We start from the raw sequence: 17,099 nt of genomic DNA, 5'->3' as shown, positions 1-17,099 counted from the left end.
GTGTGTGAACCCTGAAAACTTGTTCACAGTAGGAGGTAAGTCTGCGGAGCGCCGGCTATCTGCGTAACTGGTAGAACGGACGGGAGGGAAGGAGCCAAGAGGACTATCCGCAAATCAACCTGGCCCAGTTTTTGTGCCCTCTACATTATCCAATCCCTCACCTTGTGCTATTGTAATTTCCGCGCTGTGGTCCTTTCTGAGTCGTGAAACAGACAGTATGTGATAACATCGTGCTATTGCACTAATGAAGCCAGCTCACGGTTGTTTTGGGCTATGAGAAGATGTATTAATGAACTATGGGAGAGCGTATGCGATGAAAAGTGAAGCTTGATGTCCGCCTCCAAAAACGACTCGGTTGTACATGTTTTATTGCAGAACACATAATTTCCCAGCGCCAAACACCCACCTCGCCAAACAATGCCATAACCCCCACCCCTTAATATCACTTCCACCACCCCTTCTCAATATCCCAGTAAACAACCCTCTTGTCTCCATGATCCTTGTCCACCTCCACAACCCTCTTCACCATCCTCGCCCCCCCATCCAACAGCACCATCTCCAACCCACCAAGTTTCTTCTCTACCGCCGCGGTCAAAACACATTGACTATACAACACCCTAATCGCCCCCCTATGACTCTTAGGCAGCCTCCTCTCCTTAATCAGAAACCTGTCCATCACCGCAATGGTATGAAACGACCAGGCATTCAACCTGTACGGCAACAGCACCGTCTCATGGTACAGCTGCCGACAAACCGGTGACAGCAGCGTCATGCCTCTTTTCCAGTTTTGATACGCCGCCGGAATCCTCTGCCCGGGTCCCACTGGCTTAAGGTGAGCCGTAGGCCAGGGGTTCTCCTCCCGCCCAAATACCATGCACCCGAAACCCCCAGGAACAACATCGTACAGCGGTCGATGAGTGTTGTTACTATTCTCGCCGTTGCTGATAGCCCTGAACTGATACTTTTTGAATATAACTTGGATCTGGCCGACGGATAGCACGAGCTCGTAGATGCGATTTCGGAGTTCAGGGGGGAGGCGGAGGAGCGGGGAGTTGGTGTTTCGGACCCATCTGGTAAAGAAGAGACAGTTTGTTAGTGGGGAAGTTTGGAGATGGAGGACAAGGACACAGGGAAGGGAGAACAAACAGTTCTGACTCGCGGCTCCCCTCAATGGGGAGGGATCTGTGTAGTTTGTTCTGGAGTTTTCGTTGTCGGGACTTGGTCAACTGCATGTCGCGGGGCTGGAGGGGTCAATGGGGGCGGGGAATGGAGATGGCGGTGATAATGCTTGGGGATGACGGGTGAACGTTGTTTTGGCTGGGCGCGGTTGGGGGATGCCAAGATGTCTTACCACAACCAAGAGAACGCTATGGCGCGCCAGACCGGTGGTAAGCGGGGCGGACAGGGGAGCAACTTCGTGTTAGTGGGTTAGGTGTGTTGCCGTGGTCCAGACTATCACGTAGCACAGACATCGAGGCATCATGGAATGGTATAAGTAGCTATGATTGGCTCGATGACTCTTTTCCTCTCGGAGAGCACTCCAGTCTTGAAATGGTCAGAATAAGTAAGGTATGTACATGATAATCAGTTGGTTCCATGGTCCTCCGCCTCATTATGCTAGTCTGCTTCCTGGTGAAAGGACCAAAATATTGCTGAAATCGTTGGAAAACGAGACAACTTCCACGCCAGCCTAGTTTGGCAAATATGCTTGCTTCCCTCCAAAGCATCAAGAATCTCCCGTTCACAGCTCAGACCTGCTCATACAGCCTCTTTCCCACATAGCGCGCCTCATCCTTCATCATCTTGATCAAGAACTTGCTCATCTCTCCCGGCGGCGGGCCCCTTGCGTTGAGCTCATCCACCACCCCGTCAACCATCTCCGGTGGGTTTTTTATGTCCCGGCTCTGCTGCATCAAGTCGTGAATGTTCCATACCTCGTTCCCGAATCTCTCTCTGGTCGTATCAGGGCCATGCTGTTCGACCATAGGGAAGGGCTTGCCGGTGCATTCTCGCATGAGGAGCTCTTTGGTGAGCTGAGCGTGCTGCATACCGACGTTGGGCTTTCGGAAGCAGAAGCGGTCCCAGACAGGGTAGACGGGGGGCTCGACGTTTTTCGGCTGGGATACGGTTTCGACGGTCTTGAAGTTGGAGCAGAAGAGCCTGTCGAACTCGGCGTTGAGGTCACGTTCGACGGAGGAGACCTTCGTTGAAGATGAGGAGGCATCGGGAGAAGTTGGCGGGGTCTCGTAGTCGATTGAATAGGCCTCGAATGTGTTTTCGAAGGCCTTGTTTCTAGATGAAGAGGCCTCGGCACTATCTTCTGACGCCTTATTTTGAGAAGATGAGGCATCCATTATGCAGTTGAAGGCCATTGCTTTGGTGCGGGTAGGTGTTCTTTTGGCTGTAGTAGAGGTCTGCCTAAGACATTGTATTCATGTGTGTATTTGGCTGCTGGAAGGTGCCATGCTACCTAGTGGAGTAGGAACAGAGCAGCTTCTGAGTTGGTAGGTGCGATGCTAAGGACCTGGCACATTGCTCCTGGTGTGAATCGAGAAACAAGAAGGAAGCTTGTCACGGTATAGCTCGTTATCTGGTCACACCGTTGTCTTTCACCAAGCTATCCCCTTCACGATAGTCATGGATTACCTATTCATCCATTCCGTCGGTCTCCATAGCTGGAGGCTTGACTGCCTTACTTAGGTACCTTACGCCGTCAGTAACATTTTGGTGTGCTCTTCACCGAGTCCAGCTCACCTTGACTTTGTCACATTACCTAAGGTACCCATGTATCAAGACATAAGATACCTAGAATTTAGAAAGCATCTTGCATAAAGCTCGGCTTGCAGGAGCAGTGTCGCCGCGCATTTTACGCTGACAGACACGTCGCCTGCGCTTGGGCATGCTCAGTCCAACCCTCTTGTAGAGCTCCAGCTTGCCCAATCCGCTTTCGAGGCAACTGAGCGTGGTTTGACAAGATTGGAATAATGTCGATGAATGCGCAGTTGGGCTTTCAGACAGCAATGGTCGTGGCTGCAGTATCGGCCGTGTTGTATTGCCATTGGGCGCTACTCGCTCAACGCTCCAAATGTGAGACATCGCGACCAATTGCCGCCCATTTCCATTACTCAAATCAATCAAGGTCCACAAATAGGAGATGCTTCGAGAGTAGCGTTTTGGAAGACTCGAATATGGGTATTTGAACGTAAGTTCAAATGCTCTCATTACTCTTTGGATTTCCCAACTCTTCATTGTTCCATTTTCCTAGCCACAATATTTGGAAAGATAAAGCGATCATGAAGCCAGAACCTCTCTTTGGGTTTGCTGCCCTCATCTTACCAGCCAGCTTCGGGGCCGCATCAGATTCAGCAAAAACATTGTACGATCAAATCCACGAGATAAAGCACAACACCTCCTTGCTCCATGACACGAAAGCACCCGGTTGGGTCTCGGCACCCACCATGAGGGGCACAACCAGCATTTTGTGGAGCTGTTTGCTGACGCTTTTCGCCTGTGTCTACACGGCTCTCCACCTCAACATCCCCGAGCGAGGCATCACAAACGTTCAGCTTGTGGCTAAGAGGATCAAGTGGATGTTTATTACCCTTTTATTCCCCGAACTCGTTTTGTTTTACGCGTCTGCGCAGTGGTGGAAAGCCAAGAAGTTGGCTGCCGCCTTGAGCCTTGAGGAGAAACAACAGCTTCAAATCAGCGGACCACCCCAACTCGGAACTTTTCACAAAGTCGTGAATAAGATGCTCAAGCAAAATGTCACGAGAAGCACAGGCGACATTGAGAAGATTGGGAGTCATGAGAGCTCCAGCCCAAGCACCATTAATGATAATGTGAGTATTAATCTACCATGTCCGGTGTCTCATCTCATACTAACGGACCTCCCAGTGCATTTTCGACCTGAAATATGGGTTTTATGTTTTGATGGGAGGGATCGAAGCTGAACTGGACGGAAAGACAGTCATCTTGTCCCATCATGGCGCGCTGCTTCTAGCCCAGAAGGATATCAAACCCTTCAGAATACCAAGATCCACCATCTTGGACCAAACAAAAGCCGACGTGCTGCAAAAGCTGTTGGTCATTGTACAGGTCAGCTGGATGGTCATTGAGTGTGTATCCCGCAAGGCATACGGCTTGCCTATAAGTCTCCTGGAGCTGCACACCATGGTACATGTCGCGTGTGCTATCATGTTATACTTTTTCTGGTTCGAGGTAAGGCCGATCATGGATTCCCTGCCCATAGCGACCCGCGTTTCAAACCTTTCGTTCTAACTAATGTGTACAGAAACCATTTGATATCAGAGGGTCTCGCAAACTTGAGCATCCTAATGTTGACCTCTTGAGCGCTGATGCCCGGCTTGGGCATGTGTACAAAGCCACGGCAATCTTGCGAACTTTTCTAGCTCTGCTTTGCGCAGTCTTGAGCAGGATCATAAGGGAGGCTCTCACGATTACACCTTCTCCCACCTTTTGGAACACCTCAAAGGAAGGGTGTATCTGTTTCTCGTGCTGACACTTGTACCGGCGATTTATGGCAGCATCCACTTGCTGGCTTGGGACTTTATCTTTCCAACTCAGATCGAGGCTCTATTATGGAAGGTTTCTTCACTCGCCATGGTTCTCACAATGCCGGCATGCATTGCTGGGCAGCTTCTTATGACCGCCGTGGGACAGCTTTTTGAAGCGTTCGAGAACATCACAGTTCGAAACGACGTTCGTGACAAGCTGCTGGTCATGGTAATGCTCGTCCTGGAAGTGTTGCTATATGGTACTTTAGGTGCGGGAATTCTGTGTTTGACTGGGGCTCGGCTGTATATTGTGGTGGAATCCTTCGTCAGTCTGAGAGCCGTACCACTGGGAGTTTACTACACACCGTCATGGATTCAGATGATACCACACTTCTAAGATCTTTAGATAGGTACCTTAGCTTTATCGTTCAACATCAGAACTCACCGCTACCCACATCGAATTGTCATATGACCACCAAGACCCCCTCGCCAAAGCCTCGTTCATCATGCCTGGCTGTAAATGGTACCTCATGTATGACCGCAACCTCATTTCCAGCTCTCCTTGGCATCAAGGCGAAGCTGACGGAGCGGGGCTGTGGGACTTCCCCGCAAATCACGTCTTGGCGGTCCCGCGGATGGAGCTACGTGCCACGATCCAGGGGAACGGCACCTGACCCAGGGCTCTTGGCATGGCCGGCCAACGGGGGACTGCCAGCAAACAACGGCGTGCTGTCTGAAACAACAAACGGAACAAGTAGGGGCGAACCTCTTCTGTCTCTCGATTCTCGAAGCCGTGCTTGATATCATTCGCTTCGCGCGGAGTATAAAAGTGCAAGATCACCATCATGTCGGCTCTAAGTTTCATCAAGCGTGCTGGTCGCTCAAAGCCCAGCTCTCCGGCCGCACCCATGCTCTCCCGTTCCACAGCAGCGGGGACCCCCTCCTCATCCAGGTCCCCGGTAGTAGACACGGATGCGACTACAGACCGCTACTCATTTCCATCCAACCCATCCGCCAACCCCAAAGCTGTTGTCACCGGCGGGACCAAGGGCAGTTACTACCGCTTCACAATTCTGACCAGCAAACTCATCCGCTACGAGTGGTCTCCGGATGGCGGTTTCGAAGACCGCGTGTCCACCTTTGCATTATTCCGGAACTTTGACGCTCCGGCCTTCCGCACGGTCGACAAGGAGGACCGGTTAGAGATCATCACCGATCATTTTCATTTGCAGTACGACAAGAAGAAGTTCTCGACCTATGGTTTCTCAGTCAAAGTTGCCGATGATGTGTGGAGGTACGACGGCAATAGCTATGGCGATCTAGGCGGCACAGCAAGGACACTGGATGGTGCTTGGGGAAGGGTGGATCTGGACCCTGGTGTCCTCTCGCGCAGGGCTTATGCCGTTCTCGATGACAGCAAGTCCATGCTGTTCGACGCTGATGGATGGATCGCAACGAGGAAGCCGGGTCGGATTGATGGATACATCTTTGCCTACAATGGAGATCACAAGGCTGCTATCAAGGACTTTTATCGATTGTCAGGCAGCCAGCCGGTCCTCCCGAGATGGACCCTTGGCAACTGGTGGTCAAGATACCATGCATACTCCGCCGAGGAGTACCTCGAGTTGATGGATCACTTCCAGAAAGAGGGGGTGCCACTCAGTGCCGCTGTTATTGACATGGACTGGCACAAAGTGCGCATCCCTAGCAAGTACGGGTCTGGATGGACAGGATACAGCTGGAACAGGGACCTTTTCCCACAACCCGACAAGTTCCTCAAGCAGCTCCACGACCGCAGACTCAAGGTTACCGTCAATGACCACCCGGCTGACGGCATCCGCGCATTCGAAGACCAGTACAAGGAGGTTGCAAAGGCCCTGAACCACGACACATCTCACGAGGAACCTATCAGGTTCGATTGCTGCAGTCGCAACTTCATGGATGCCTACTTTGATGTGCTCAAAGTTGGACTGGAGAAACAAGGTATTGACTTTTGGTGGATTGACTGGCAGCAGGGAACGCGCTCTCGGATCCCCGGTGTTGACCCCCTTTGGGTACTCAACCACTATCACTACCTCACCAGCCGAAGAAATGTCAAAACAATCGAGAAGCCCATCACTTTTTCCCGTTATGCTGGCGCCGGCTCCCACCGTTACCCTATTGGCTTCTCCGGCGACACTCAGATCAGCTGGGCGGGTCTCCAATTTCAGCCCGAGTTCACGGCCACTGCCTCCAACATTGGGTATGGCTGGTGGTCTCACGACATTGGTGGACATTGGGGTGGGTGGCGCTCAAATGAGCTCACCGTTCGTTGGGTCCAGCTTGGCGTCTTCTCGCCCATCCTCCGTCTGCATTCATCCAAGTCACTCTGGAACAGCAAGGAGCCCTGGAGCTTCGAGTCCCAACCAGGTCAAATAATCAAGGACTTTTTGGTTCTGCGTCACCGACTCGTGCCTTACCTGTACACCATGAACATCCGTGCAGCATTCGATGCCGAGCCGCTGATCCAGCCAATGTACTGGAACCACCCACACACGGAAGAGGCCTACCACGTGCCCACTCAGTACTACTTCGGCCCTAATCTGATCGTTGCACCAATCACATCACCCGACGACGGTATCACCCTGACCTCGTCTACCCGAGCTTGGCTCCCCGAAGGCCGATACGTCTCCCTGTTTGCTCCCCACATAGTCTACACCGGCAACCGACACATCCAACTCCATCGACCCCTCGATCAAATCCCCGTCCTCGCCAAAGAAGGCACAATCATCCCCTTGGACACCACCCCGACTGTTTCAAACGGCACCCCTCGCCCCGAAGAAATCACAATTCTCCTTGTCGTGGGCAAAGACGCCCACTTCAACCTCCTCGAAGAACCCCATGCGTCTTCCCATCACTACGAGATTCCTCACGAGGATCCCCGCAAGAACTTCACCTCCACCCCTATTACCTGGAACCAAAAGGCAGGCCGGCTGACTATTGGCCCCGAGAGGAACCCGCATTCCCAATACCACACCAGCCCTAACCGATACTGGAAAGTGAGGCTCATCGGGCACACTGCTACCGAGGCCAGCCTCAAGACGAGCGGGGCGGGGCATTGGAAGGTTACCAAAGTCGACGGCTCCACGGAGATCGACCTCGGCCCTGTGTTCCGCTCGGGTGCTACTGGCTCTGCCGGTCAAGTATTTGAGATGTTTGTCGGCCACGACCTCCAGCTCGATGTTTTGGATTTCAGGAAGCAGGCGTTTGATCGGATTCACAGGGCGGAGGGGTGGTATGCGGATAAGGATAGGGTTTGGAACTGTGTTGCTGATGCAAACAGTGGGAGTGTGCAGGAGAGGGTGGAGAGGTTGTATCATTTGGATGGGGTGTATGCTAGCTTGAAGAACTCGGTGATGGAGGTTTGGGCGGCGGATGATAGGGCGGAGGGGACGGCGTTTGGGAGGGAGATTTGGACTAGTGTCGCTGGGGTTGGGGAGGAGGATTGGGATGATTATGTTTTGGTTTAGGGGGCGGGGGTTGGATATGGCATGATGTCTGGCTGTGCTGGCTTTGTACGTTTCCTTGTTGTCCATTCGTCTCGTTGAGAGTTGTTCTGACATTGATCTAGCATATTGTTCCTAGCATGGTGTTCTTTCGAGTTTATACATAACACATTTTCCATCCTGAGCACATCCAGCGCGTATATGGTCCCTGATACCTCTGCTCACCGTCTCTCTCGACCAACGCCTTGACCTTCAAACTGCTGAGGGCTGACCGGCCGACCGCAGGAGGCTGAGTGCATGGTTGTGGTGGAGTACAGCTACCGCCCGCCATTGGTGTATCTTCCCGCAGAAAATGGAAATTTCATGAAGTGGGGTGTTTCATCGCTTTTCAGGTTCTCGGTCCTCTTCCCGCATGCCCAAGTCAAGGTACCTGGACTGGATATCGACCTTCCACTACGATATCCATCTCACACTTGGTAGTGGTGTGGATACACACGAGCAAACCACGCAACCAGACATCGTCTTGTTGGATTCGATCCGGGTATCAACTATTGCGAGAGGTCCATTCAACTGTTTCCCTGCGGTCATCCTGAGTCCTATCCAAAGCCAAATATGTCGAATATGGATATTCCACCAAGTGGCTTGGCCGTGATTGGCAATCTTGACGAAATAGAATTGGAGTAATGGAGGAGTGCTAGGTAGAGCAACATCCAAAGGTTATGTACTGGCCACGCGATCTACTCCCGGAGATTCTTCCAAAGGCCCGAGTACTTACCTACGAGCATGATACGCATATCAGGCACAAATATGTTAGACCCCCCATTGAACCACACTCAGGTCTACGACATTGCTTGGGATTTCCTGCAGGAGATATCTGCTCTCAGACAGCACGACTCCGATAGACCAGTCATAATTGTGGCTCACAGCCTTGGTGGTATTCTTGCCAAGGAGATGCTACGACGTTCGAGCAACTGTCTCATGGGTCAAGCCAGGCTGAGAACAGTTTTTGAATCTACCAGGGGTCTCATGTTCTTTTAAACACCCCATCGAGGAGCTGAACCACGCGGCATTCTCAAGAGCGTGACTGAAGCCCTTGCCAAAGTTTTGGCATTTAGGATCAATAAGGCAATCATTGATACCCTGCTACCCACATCAGAAGGGCTCCGCGAACTGAGAGACGAGATTGGCCCTACCGCCGAGTTCATTGGCTGGAAGACCCACTTGTTTCAGGAGGAGCTCAGACTTCAAGCTCTCAATGGCACGAAGGTTGTGGAAGACTCATCATCTTCTATGGATTTACCGACCTCTGAGACCACTCAACATATCGCCCGAAACCACATGGATATGTGCCGCTTTAGCGGTCTGGACGATGTCGAGTTCAAAGAAGGTGGCCAGCGCGCTTGTCGATCTCGCCACTGCTCCTTCAGGCCGCGATCGTCATAGTAACCATTCACGATCGGGTGGGCCCCGGCCTTCTAATCCTCGGCTTCAAAGAAGTAGACTTCTTTCTGGACTCATTGCGACTTGATCGGGTCGATGTGTGTCAGCTCACCGTCAAGAGGGCTCACGTCGATACTTGCCAGTGGTTACCTTATAAAGACGAGCATCTTTAATGGCGAGATGTGACAAAACTGAAGGATCATCACATCTCGGTTTTCTCTGGATCAGAGGCCACGCCGGAACAGGCAAGTCAACACTCATGAAGTTCGCCTTGTCCCACGAGCAAGACCAATCCGGCCCCGGGGACAACATTATCATTTCGTTCTTCTTCTTTGCCCGCGGGGAAACGCTAGAGAAGTCAGTGGAGGGAATGTATCAATCATTGCTCCTCCGGTTGCTGGAAAGGGCGCCACATCTGCAGAAGGCATTAGATTGCCTTCAGCCTAATCACAAGTAGAGCGCTGAGTCACTGAGGGCAATCTTTGAGCAGTCTGTCCACGGGCTGGGGAATACGCCGCTCATCTGTTACATTGACGCACTGGGACGAGTGTGACGAGTCACAGCTTGGTGATATGCTAACAATTTTTGAAAGCCTTGGACGGGACGCTGTTTCCACTGGCAGGAATGTTCGTATTTGTTTCTCAAGCAGGCATTATCCAATTTCTTGACCTTGAGAGGAGGCTCAAGTTTGACCTCGAGACTCAACAAGGCCACACTGACGACATTATCAAGTACATCAACATCAAGCTCAAACCAGGGAGGCACCCGAAAGCGGACGAGTTAAAAGAGCGCTTCCAGAGTCGGGCCAATGGAGTTTTCATATGGGTCGCATTGGTTATTGACATGCTCAACGAGGACCTCGCGCGAGGCCGGATCTATTCCGTATGGGGGACGCTGGACAAGATACCAACCGATCTACACGCTTTTTTCCATGACATGACGAAGAATGCCGAGAACAAAGACGAACATGATGATTTGTTGCTCAGTGTTCAGTGGATGCTCCATTCGCAACGGCCATCAACACCGGAGAAGCTCTATTTTGGACTGTTGTGCGGAGAGAAGCTAAGGGGTCACTTCACTTTTAAACCAGCAGATTGGCAGGACTGTAGACCTACACTTGGGGACATCCATCGCTTCATTACGGATGCTTCCAAAGGTCTCATTGAAATTGCCGGATGCTGCGAAGACGACCTTTCTCCTTACACCCTTCGTCGAAGAACTCCACTGTCAAAGGACTGCTCTCCGTTATTTACTGTTCAGTTCATCCATAACTCCGTCAGAAGCTTCCTACATGCCCCCGAAGGTCATATCTCAGTTGTGGCCTGACATGAGCCAGAGCTTTGTGGGCCGTACACATGACTTCTTGAAGAGGTCTTGTCGGGTTGCCATTAATCTTGACCCGGAAAAGGGATCCAAACCCAGCAGGCGAAAGCATCGATACCCGTTCTTGGAATATGCCACCGGCAATATATTCAGACACGCAGAAATAGCTCACAACAATGGAATCGGCCAGTCTATCTTGCTGAAGGCCTTTGATGTCGGTCGCTACAGTGCCATCTGCAACCCTGACAGACCTTCTAGCCTTCTCTACTTACTGTCTGAACAAGATTCGTCCCGGCCTCTGCAAAGAGATTTTCAACCTAGACGACTACATAAAGCCAGAAAGCGCTACGTACATGTGCCCGCTGTTTGCAGCACGTGCCCATAGGGGTGATTCAGTCGTTCAAGTATTCCTGAATATTCACACCAACAGGAAGAAGTTCCACCTTGATAACAGCGGAGTACTGAGAAACTTGTACGATAACTACTTCTCTACTATCAATTCAAGAGGCCTTATTGGAATGAGCTTCAATGTCACTACACCCGAGGATGCCTGGTACTGGATAAATCACATCTAGAAATCCATCTTAACGCGAAGGGACAAAAGTACCACTATGATGACCACACCGAAGACGAGACCCTGTCATTCTTCCTCCTCACCACAGAACAACAGCCTTGGTCACAGCTCAACCATGGCCAGTATCTTTACAGAGACCGGCCCAGTGAGGCATACTGGTTATTCAAGCTCTAGACTTTCGTGATGATCACTGTATGTCGCCGCTAGCGCACGCCGCGATGGAGGACAGGGCTGAAGTGGCGGAGTTCCTTTTGTCCTCGAGTCGAGTAGAAGTTGAACGTGGCGAAGTACCTGATGAATGAGGCTGGGGCGGACGGGGAGGCAAAAGACAGATTTGGGAGGAACATTTTCCGTCGACTAATGCATTTGGCATAGAGGCCAGAGGAGGTCATGGGTATAATCACCACATTGCTTTCCACCGGCAAGTGTGATCCCCGTGTCATTGACAAAGAGGGCCATTCCGCGCTGTCCATTGTTCAGGATAGGATTGCAAAGATGGAGGAGCAACACCGGCTTGTGACACGGTGGAAACAAAGGTTCTGAATCTTTTTCAGGAACAGATCATGAAAGAGACTGTTCGACGACTGTAAACGGTTTGTCATGTCAAGTGTGCTTGGGATTTTATAATTAGGCACATAGTTAGATATGGACATTCAAGAGTAGTGTGTAAGCGACACATTTATTGTATATCACCGAATTCCATGGTCCAGAAATACTCTGTATGCAAGTTGCCCTCGTAGAGAAACCCTGTAATCCAAGTTCCGTTCAGTAGGCTCTCTCCTCAGTGTGCTCCCGGTGACGGAAGAATGGAGATTTGCTCCTGGTGGGTAAGTGTTAAACCCCCGACGTCCAGCAGGAGCACCTTTCCTCAGAAGACTACTAGGGCCTAGTTGGCTTGCATTTCAAGCTGTGAACTTTTTCAAATCTGGATCCTCTTCTTTTGACTTCCTTTCCACAGTCATCCACAAAATCAACCAAGATGGAATCCAACAATTCGTAAGCCTCAATACCATCTCCTCCAACCACGTTGGTTCTGTGCTAATATTTATTTATTTCATATCCAGAAGCAAAAACACCCGCGAGCGACACCGAGGCTGCGACGAAGCCCAGGTAGTCCTAGACTACATCGACGAAGAACTCTCCGGCTGGCGAGGGAAATGGCCGGTGGATGCCTGGTCGTCCACCGAGCTGCTCAAAGAGTTTGCCCGCTTCTGGGCCATGAGGACGTTCGCGCCGTCGGCGGAAACCCGCCTGGAAGCGCTGAACGAGGACGGGGAGAAGATTGTGTCGTGGGCGACGGCACGTGGCCACTGGCCGATTTTGGACTTTTTGGTCGCTATTTGAGCCGCCGAGCTCGCAAATCCTTTTACATACCTATCTCTTATCTATATCTGTTACTTTTTGTTTTGTGTTGCCTTGCTGTGTGCTTGGACATGGATGGCTTTGTGCTTGCACTTGGACGATACCCTTCAAGATCTCCAATTACCCCAAACGGCATAGTGCCTCTGCTAATCTCTAGGCAAAAACAGGACCTCACGGCCGACCGCTCGCTCCTCCACCGCCACACCACCATCGCCATCCACGCCCCCGACACCAAAATGATCCCCTCGACCCCTTTCTTGCCACCTAACGGGGCGGGCGACGAGAAAGCCCACTTCCACCGCCTCATGCTCCTCGTCCACTCCCCTCTCTGGCTCTCCACTGTCGCCGTGGTTGTCCTCACCTCCTCCCTGACGACATGGACAACAAACGCCCACTACCTCACCTTCTCCCTCCTCGTCGCCTCGCCCCCCTTTCTCCTACCCCTCCTCTTCCCCTTTCGCCCCGGGCCCGCTGCCATCGACAATGCCCCCTCCAGCGGGCCGTCTTCTCACCATTACACCTCATCCTACGCCCTCAAATTCAACGCGTATATCGCCCTGCTCGTCTTCTTCGGCACCTACTTTGGCACAGCCTACTTCTTCCAACTAATGTCCATGAGATACACCTTCCCGGGCTTCCTCCCAACCTTTGACAGCGACGTCCTCCGCCGCGAGGTCACGCACACTGTCCCCACATTCCTCTACCCCCTAACCCACGCCTACTTCATCAGTTATTACTCCTTGTTGTTGGTTTTGTACGAGTACATCTCCCCAAGAAGACCCCTCGCAAGGCTGGGGACAGTCCTCGCCCTAAGTTACATGCTGGCGTTTGCGGAGACGTGGTTCATGGCTTCGGATTTGATGACGGAGTGGTTCGCCTATGGTGATCGATCCAAAATGTTGAAGGTGGGATCGTGGGGGTACGCGAGTTACTTCCTTGCTGGATTGCCAATGTTACGAAGGTTGGATCCGAGCTGGGGATGGGAAAGGGTTGTCATTGAGGCGGGGGCGTGCTGTTATGGGGTTATGGTGCTGCTGGAGATCTGGGGGAAGGTGACGGGGGGGGTTTGAGATGTCGTTTGTGCTGTAGCTGAAAGCCGCTCAGTCGGTGTCATTGGTCTGGCCACGGTCAATCTGAACCTAGTAAGGGGATTTGCGTTGCTGGAACGGATCGGGATGGTTTGTTGGGCGCGCAAACCTCCCAGTCGGGATCGATCCTGTTAGTCTCGGCCAGCATCGCGAGGGGGACGAGGTTTTAGGTGAAAAGGTTTATTAGAGGAAGTTGTCGTCCTTTAGAATCACTTAATGGCTTTCAATCGATTCAGTTCTGCTCTTGATTCTAGGACCTCTGCGCTGAGAATTAAGGCTTGACGACTCCAGTGTAGCAATGCATACCGCACAGAGTATGGGTTTTCACCTCTAGGGTATTGAGTTCCGGCATACGTTTTGACAGTCAACTGTTGTGCATTTCTATCTCGATGCGTGCATTACAGCTACCAGCTAAGTGAACACACCAAGAACATGAAGCAACGTGTCATATACACCTCAAGATAGATCCCATTATCACTTGTCAACATCCATAACATCATCCAGCCAACCCCCAATAATCTCAATCATCTTTTCCGTCTTCATCTTGGCATCCTTCAAGCACTTCACATCATTGCCCACCATGTGCCCAATGCTGTCTTGATCAAACCCATGCACCTGATCTGGAACCAACAACCACTTGTATCTCGCCCCTCCATCCATCTTGATCACCTCTTCCCAGGCATACCGATCATCATTGCCCGTGATCAGCTCTCCCTCCTTTGCCATCATCTGCCTTCCGACCACCTCATCCTCTCTCGGCACACGCTTGCCAGCCAGACTGCAAATCATCCTCCACGCCTCAGGAGCCAACATGTCCAGCTCGCAGCCAATCATAAAAATGTTTTTGGGGAGTACTTCCCTCTTGGCGTGTGCTGGGCTGAGGAGTGTGTCATGCAAGTCAGTGCCGGGGTTGAGATAAGCCCAGTTGAATGTCGGCGACATGGCGAGCAGAAAGTCCTTATCTTTACCGCGGAATCCGCCAAGGTCGGGCTTGTAGCGGCGGCCGGCACACTTTGTTTCTTGAGTGGGGACAAAGTCAACCACGGGATAGAGAGGGACAACGGCTTTGACGTGGAGCTTGACGGTGTCGAGCTGAGAGACTGCCAGAGTCAAGTTGGCGCCTGCTGACCAGCCTGCTATGGCGATCCTGTCGTAGTCGATGGGCAGTGTTGTGTCGGCTAAGACAAGCTGGATGAGGGCTTCGAGGTCGTAGACGGGCTTGGGAAAGGGGGAGCCAGGTGCCTTGCTGTAGTTGAGTGATACGACGAGATAGCCGTGCTTGCTGGAGAAGGCGCGATTCCAGGGGTCATTGTCCCAAGGGTTGCCCAGGACGAAGCCACCGCCGTGGATGGTGAGGAGCACAGGGAAGCGTTTGGTGCTGGTCCGGTCATAGCCTGGGGGTAGGAAGATTCTATGAAATTTGGTGAGCCATCGAACCGGAATTCTCGGTCAACTCAAAACGTAGCAGGGTCCTACCGAATGGGTAAATGCTTCAGAGCAGGGTATGCTTTGATCTGGTCGGGGTACGTCTCCCCAGGTGAGATGATGTAGGTCTTCACCTTTCTGAGGAAGATCCATGGGGGCAGCAGGAGCTTCTGCACCGCAAAGGCACAGGTCGCATGGAACAGGCGGGCAGTGGTGGGCAGCTGTGGTGCGATGCGTTGCTGAGCGCTGCCAGGGGGCGCGGCGGAGGTGTCTAGCACAGCTGCCATGGAACCCATGTTTTCGTTTTTGTCACTCTGGAGGTTATTCGGGACAGAGAGAAAGAGAAGGTCCAGGTCTGGTTCAGACGAAATTGCCGACCCAAATCGGATTTGACCTTCTGGGTTCGATGAGTCTGTTGAAGTTCAGCGTGGGGGATCGAGTCAGGTTCAGCTTCCTGAGAGTGACAGTCAACTAAGCACGGCGGGAATATGCGGCCTTTTTACTATGAAAGGGGTACTAGGTAGGGTTCGGTCTTAATTTGCTCAGGGAGGCACGGGCCGCGCAGTGAACATCTCGTCTGATTGTATGATTGTAACATCGAGGCAGGAGGGATAGCACAAAGGAGGGGGTCAACGGCCATGTTGATGTGGGGCTAGCTAACCGGTGGGTAGGGGTGGTACGGTATCTTGGCGTGTCGCGGAAATTTACCAATGGGACAGTGACATGGCTTCATGGAGTCTTGCCGAATGCGAATCCGAGAGAAGAAGATAGTCATTCTTAACTACAGATGAACTATGGTTTGGATGTCTTAAATGGCGGCATATGCCCTGTGAACCCCACAGTGACACAACATCCACTGCTCCCCACAGTGACGGGACCTGGCCCCTGAAATTGTGGGGGACAGAGGAGCGTGCTTGGCGCCCAAGTTGGCACAATTGGAGGGATGATGCTGATGATGTCATCGGTTCAACAGCCCCTACCTTACCAAACAAGAGCTCTTTGCTGCTATTATTCTCATCCTAAATACAAATTTGAACCTTTTCAATCATCAACTTTAGCTTGTCACCTTCGACAACAAACCGGGCACTCACATCTCCAAACAAATCACATTCAGACCTCTCTTGTCACCATCTTACGCAACCACACCCATCATCATGAACCGCTTCACCGCTCGCGTTTTGCTTGCCCAAGCTACTCCAATGTCCCGCAGACTGGCGTTTCCAGTCATCACCGGCGTGAGACCGGGCCGATCCTACAGCGATGTTTCTTCCCCTAAGGCGGCGGAGCAGGCTAGCGCTGAAAGCGGCGGTTCTCGCAGCAAGGAAGCCATCGAGCAGGATGCCGTCCAGAAAGGCGAGCGCGAAGGCTCGTCTGGAGCCGGCTTTGTCCCCGACCAACTCGCCCAAGGTGGCGCTAAGGGCCGCACCGGTGGAGGAGAACCGTTGGAGAGCTCCCACCATCCCCCGGCCCAACCAAAGATCAGCAACTCCAGCGTTCCTGGCAACAAGCCCAACCTGACCAAAGAGCAACAAGAAGAGGTCGATGCTCACAACGCCGAGTTTGAGAAGAAGCACGGCCGAGCGGCCAAGGCCAATGATGACAAGGTCAACAAGGCGTTCTGGAGTGGCAGAGGTGATCGCAATATCAAGGGGGCTGCGGAGGAGTAGATGACAACTTGTGTACTTTGGCATGGAATTTCAACAGACGGACTCATTTTGGCATGTACTCTTGCGTCAGGAACGGAGGACGAGGATCTAGCATCACAGACAGCATGGCACGGAAGGGCATAAAACATGTACTTTTAGTTTCGATTCATGAGTCAATTTCACACTTCTTGGGAGCATGATGAGAAACCAAGGTGACTGTGCCATTCCTTGTATCATTT

General features: G+C 52.1%; 7 protein-coding genes across 7 annotated transcripts; 4 read left to right on the top strand and 3 right to left on the bottom strand.

Annotated features, from left to right (window-relative positions):
• Positions 1 to 442: 442 nt before the first annotated feature.
• QC764_302820 (uncharacterized protein) lies at positions 443 to 1,374 on the bottom strand (the record flags this gene model as incomplete). The annotated part of the gene is made up of 2 exons (XM_062945396.1): positions 1,147 to 1,374; positions 443 to 1,070 (listed from the first exon to the last, which is right to left on the bottom strand). The coding sequence occupies exons 1-2, from the start codon at positions 1,230 to 1,232 to the stop codon at positions 443 to 445; spliced, it is 714 nt and encodes a 237-aa protein (XP_062801364.1). The 5' UTR covers positions 1,233 to 1,374.
• Positions 1,375 to 1,748: 374 nt separating this feature from the next.
• Positions 1,749 to 2,372, bottom strand: QC764_302815 (uncharacterized protein; the record flags this gene model as incomplete). Its single annotated transcript, XM_062945395.1, has 1 exon — positions 1,749 to 2,372. The coding sequence occupies one exon, from the start codon at positions 2,370 to 2,372 to the stop codon at positions 1,749 to 1,751; it is 624 nt and encodes a 207-aa protein (XP_062801363.1).
• An 864-nt stretch (positions 2,373 to 3,236) lies between these two features.
• QC764_302811 (uncharacterized protein) lies at positions 3,237 to 4,352 on the top strand (the record flags this gene model as incomplete). The annotated part of the gene is made up of 3 exons (XM_062945393.1): positions 3,237 to 3,842; positions 3,898 to 4,187; positions 4,295 to 4,352. The coding sequence occupies exons 1-3, from the start codon at positions 3,294 to 3,296 to the stop codon at positions 4,350 to 4,352; spliced, it is 897 nt and encodes a 298-aa protein (XP_062801362.1). The 5' UTR covers positions 3,237 to 3,293.
• A 1,010-nt stretch (positions 4,353 to 5,362) lies between these two features.
• On the top strand, positions 5,363 to 8,026 carry QC764_302810 (uncharacterized protein; the record flags this gene model as incomplete). The annotated part of the gene is made up of 1 exon (XM_062945394.1): positions 5,363 to 8,026. The coding sequence occupies one exon, from the start codon at positions 5,363 to 5,365 to the stop codon at positions 8,024 to 8,026; it is 2,664 nt and encodes an 887-aa protein (XP_062801361.1).
• A 4,277-nt stretch (positions 8,027 to 12,303) lies between these two features.
• Positions 12,304 to 14,031, top strand: QC764_302790 (uncharacterized protein). The gene is made up of 2 exons (XM_062945392.1): positions 12,304 to 12,335; positions 12,404 to 14,031. Exons 1-2 carry the CDS (start codon positions 12,319 to 12,321, stop codon positions 12,681 to 12,683), a joined length of 297 nt encoding a protein of 98 aa, XP_062801360.1. The 5' UTR covers positions 12,304 to 12,318; the 3' UTR covers positions 12,684 to 14,031.
• An 83-nt stretch (positions 14,032 to 14,114) lies between these two features.
• QC764_302780 (uncharacterized protein) lies at positions 14,115 to 15,957 on the bottom strand. The gene is made up of 2 exons (XM_062945391.1): positions 15,266 to 15,957; positions 14,115 to 15,200 (listed from the first exon to the last, which is right to left on the bottom strand). The coding sequence occupies exons 1-2, from the start codon at positions 15,508 to 15,510 to the stop codon at positions 14,264 to 14,266; spliced, it is 1,182 nt and encodes a 393-aa protein (XP_062801359.1). The 5' UTR covers positions 15,511 to 15,957; the 3' UTR covers positions 14,115 to 14,263.
• A 411-nt stretch (positions 15,958 to 16,368) lies between these two features.
• On the top strand, positions 16,369 to 16,881 carry QC764_302770 (uncharacterized protein; the record flags this gene model as incomplete). The annotated part of the gene is made up of 1 exon (XM_062945390.1): positions 16,369 to 16,881. The coding sequence occupies one exon, from the start codon at positions 16,369 to 16,371 to the stop codon at positions 16,879 to 16,881; it is 513 nt and encodes a 170-aa protein (XP_062801358.1).
• Between the last annotated feature and the right edge of the window lie 218 nt (positions 16,882 to 17,099).

The sequence above is a fragment of the Podospora pseudoanserina genome, chromosome 3 (assembly GCF_035222485.1).
Source record: "Podospora pseudoanserina strain CBS 124.78 chromosome 3, whole genome shotgun sequence".
Taxonomy (NCBI): Eukaryota; Fungi; Ascomycota; class Sordariomycetes; order Sordariales; family Podosporaceae; genus Podospora; species Podospora pseudoanserina.
The sequence above is the reverse complement of the archived record's forward strand: the minus strand, read 5'-3'. Positions and strand labels throughout refer to the sequence as shown.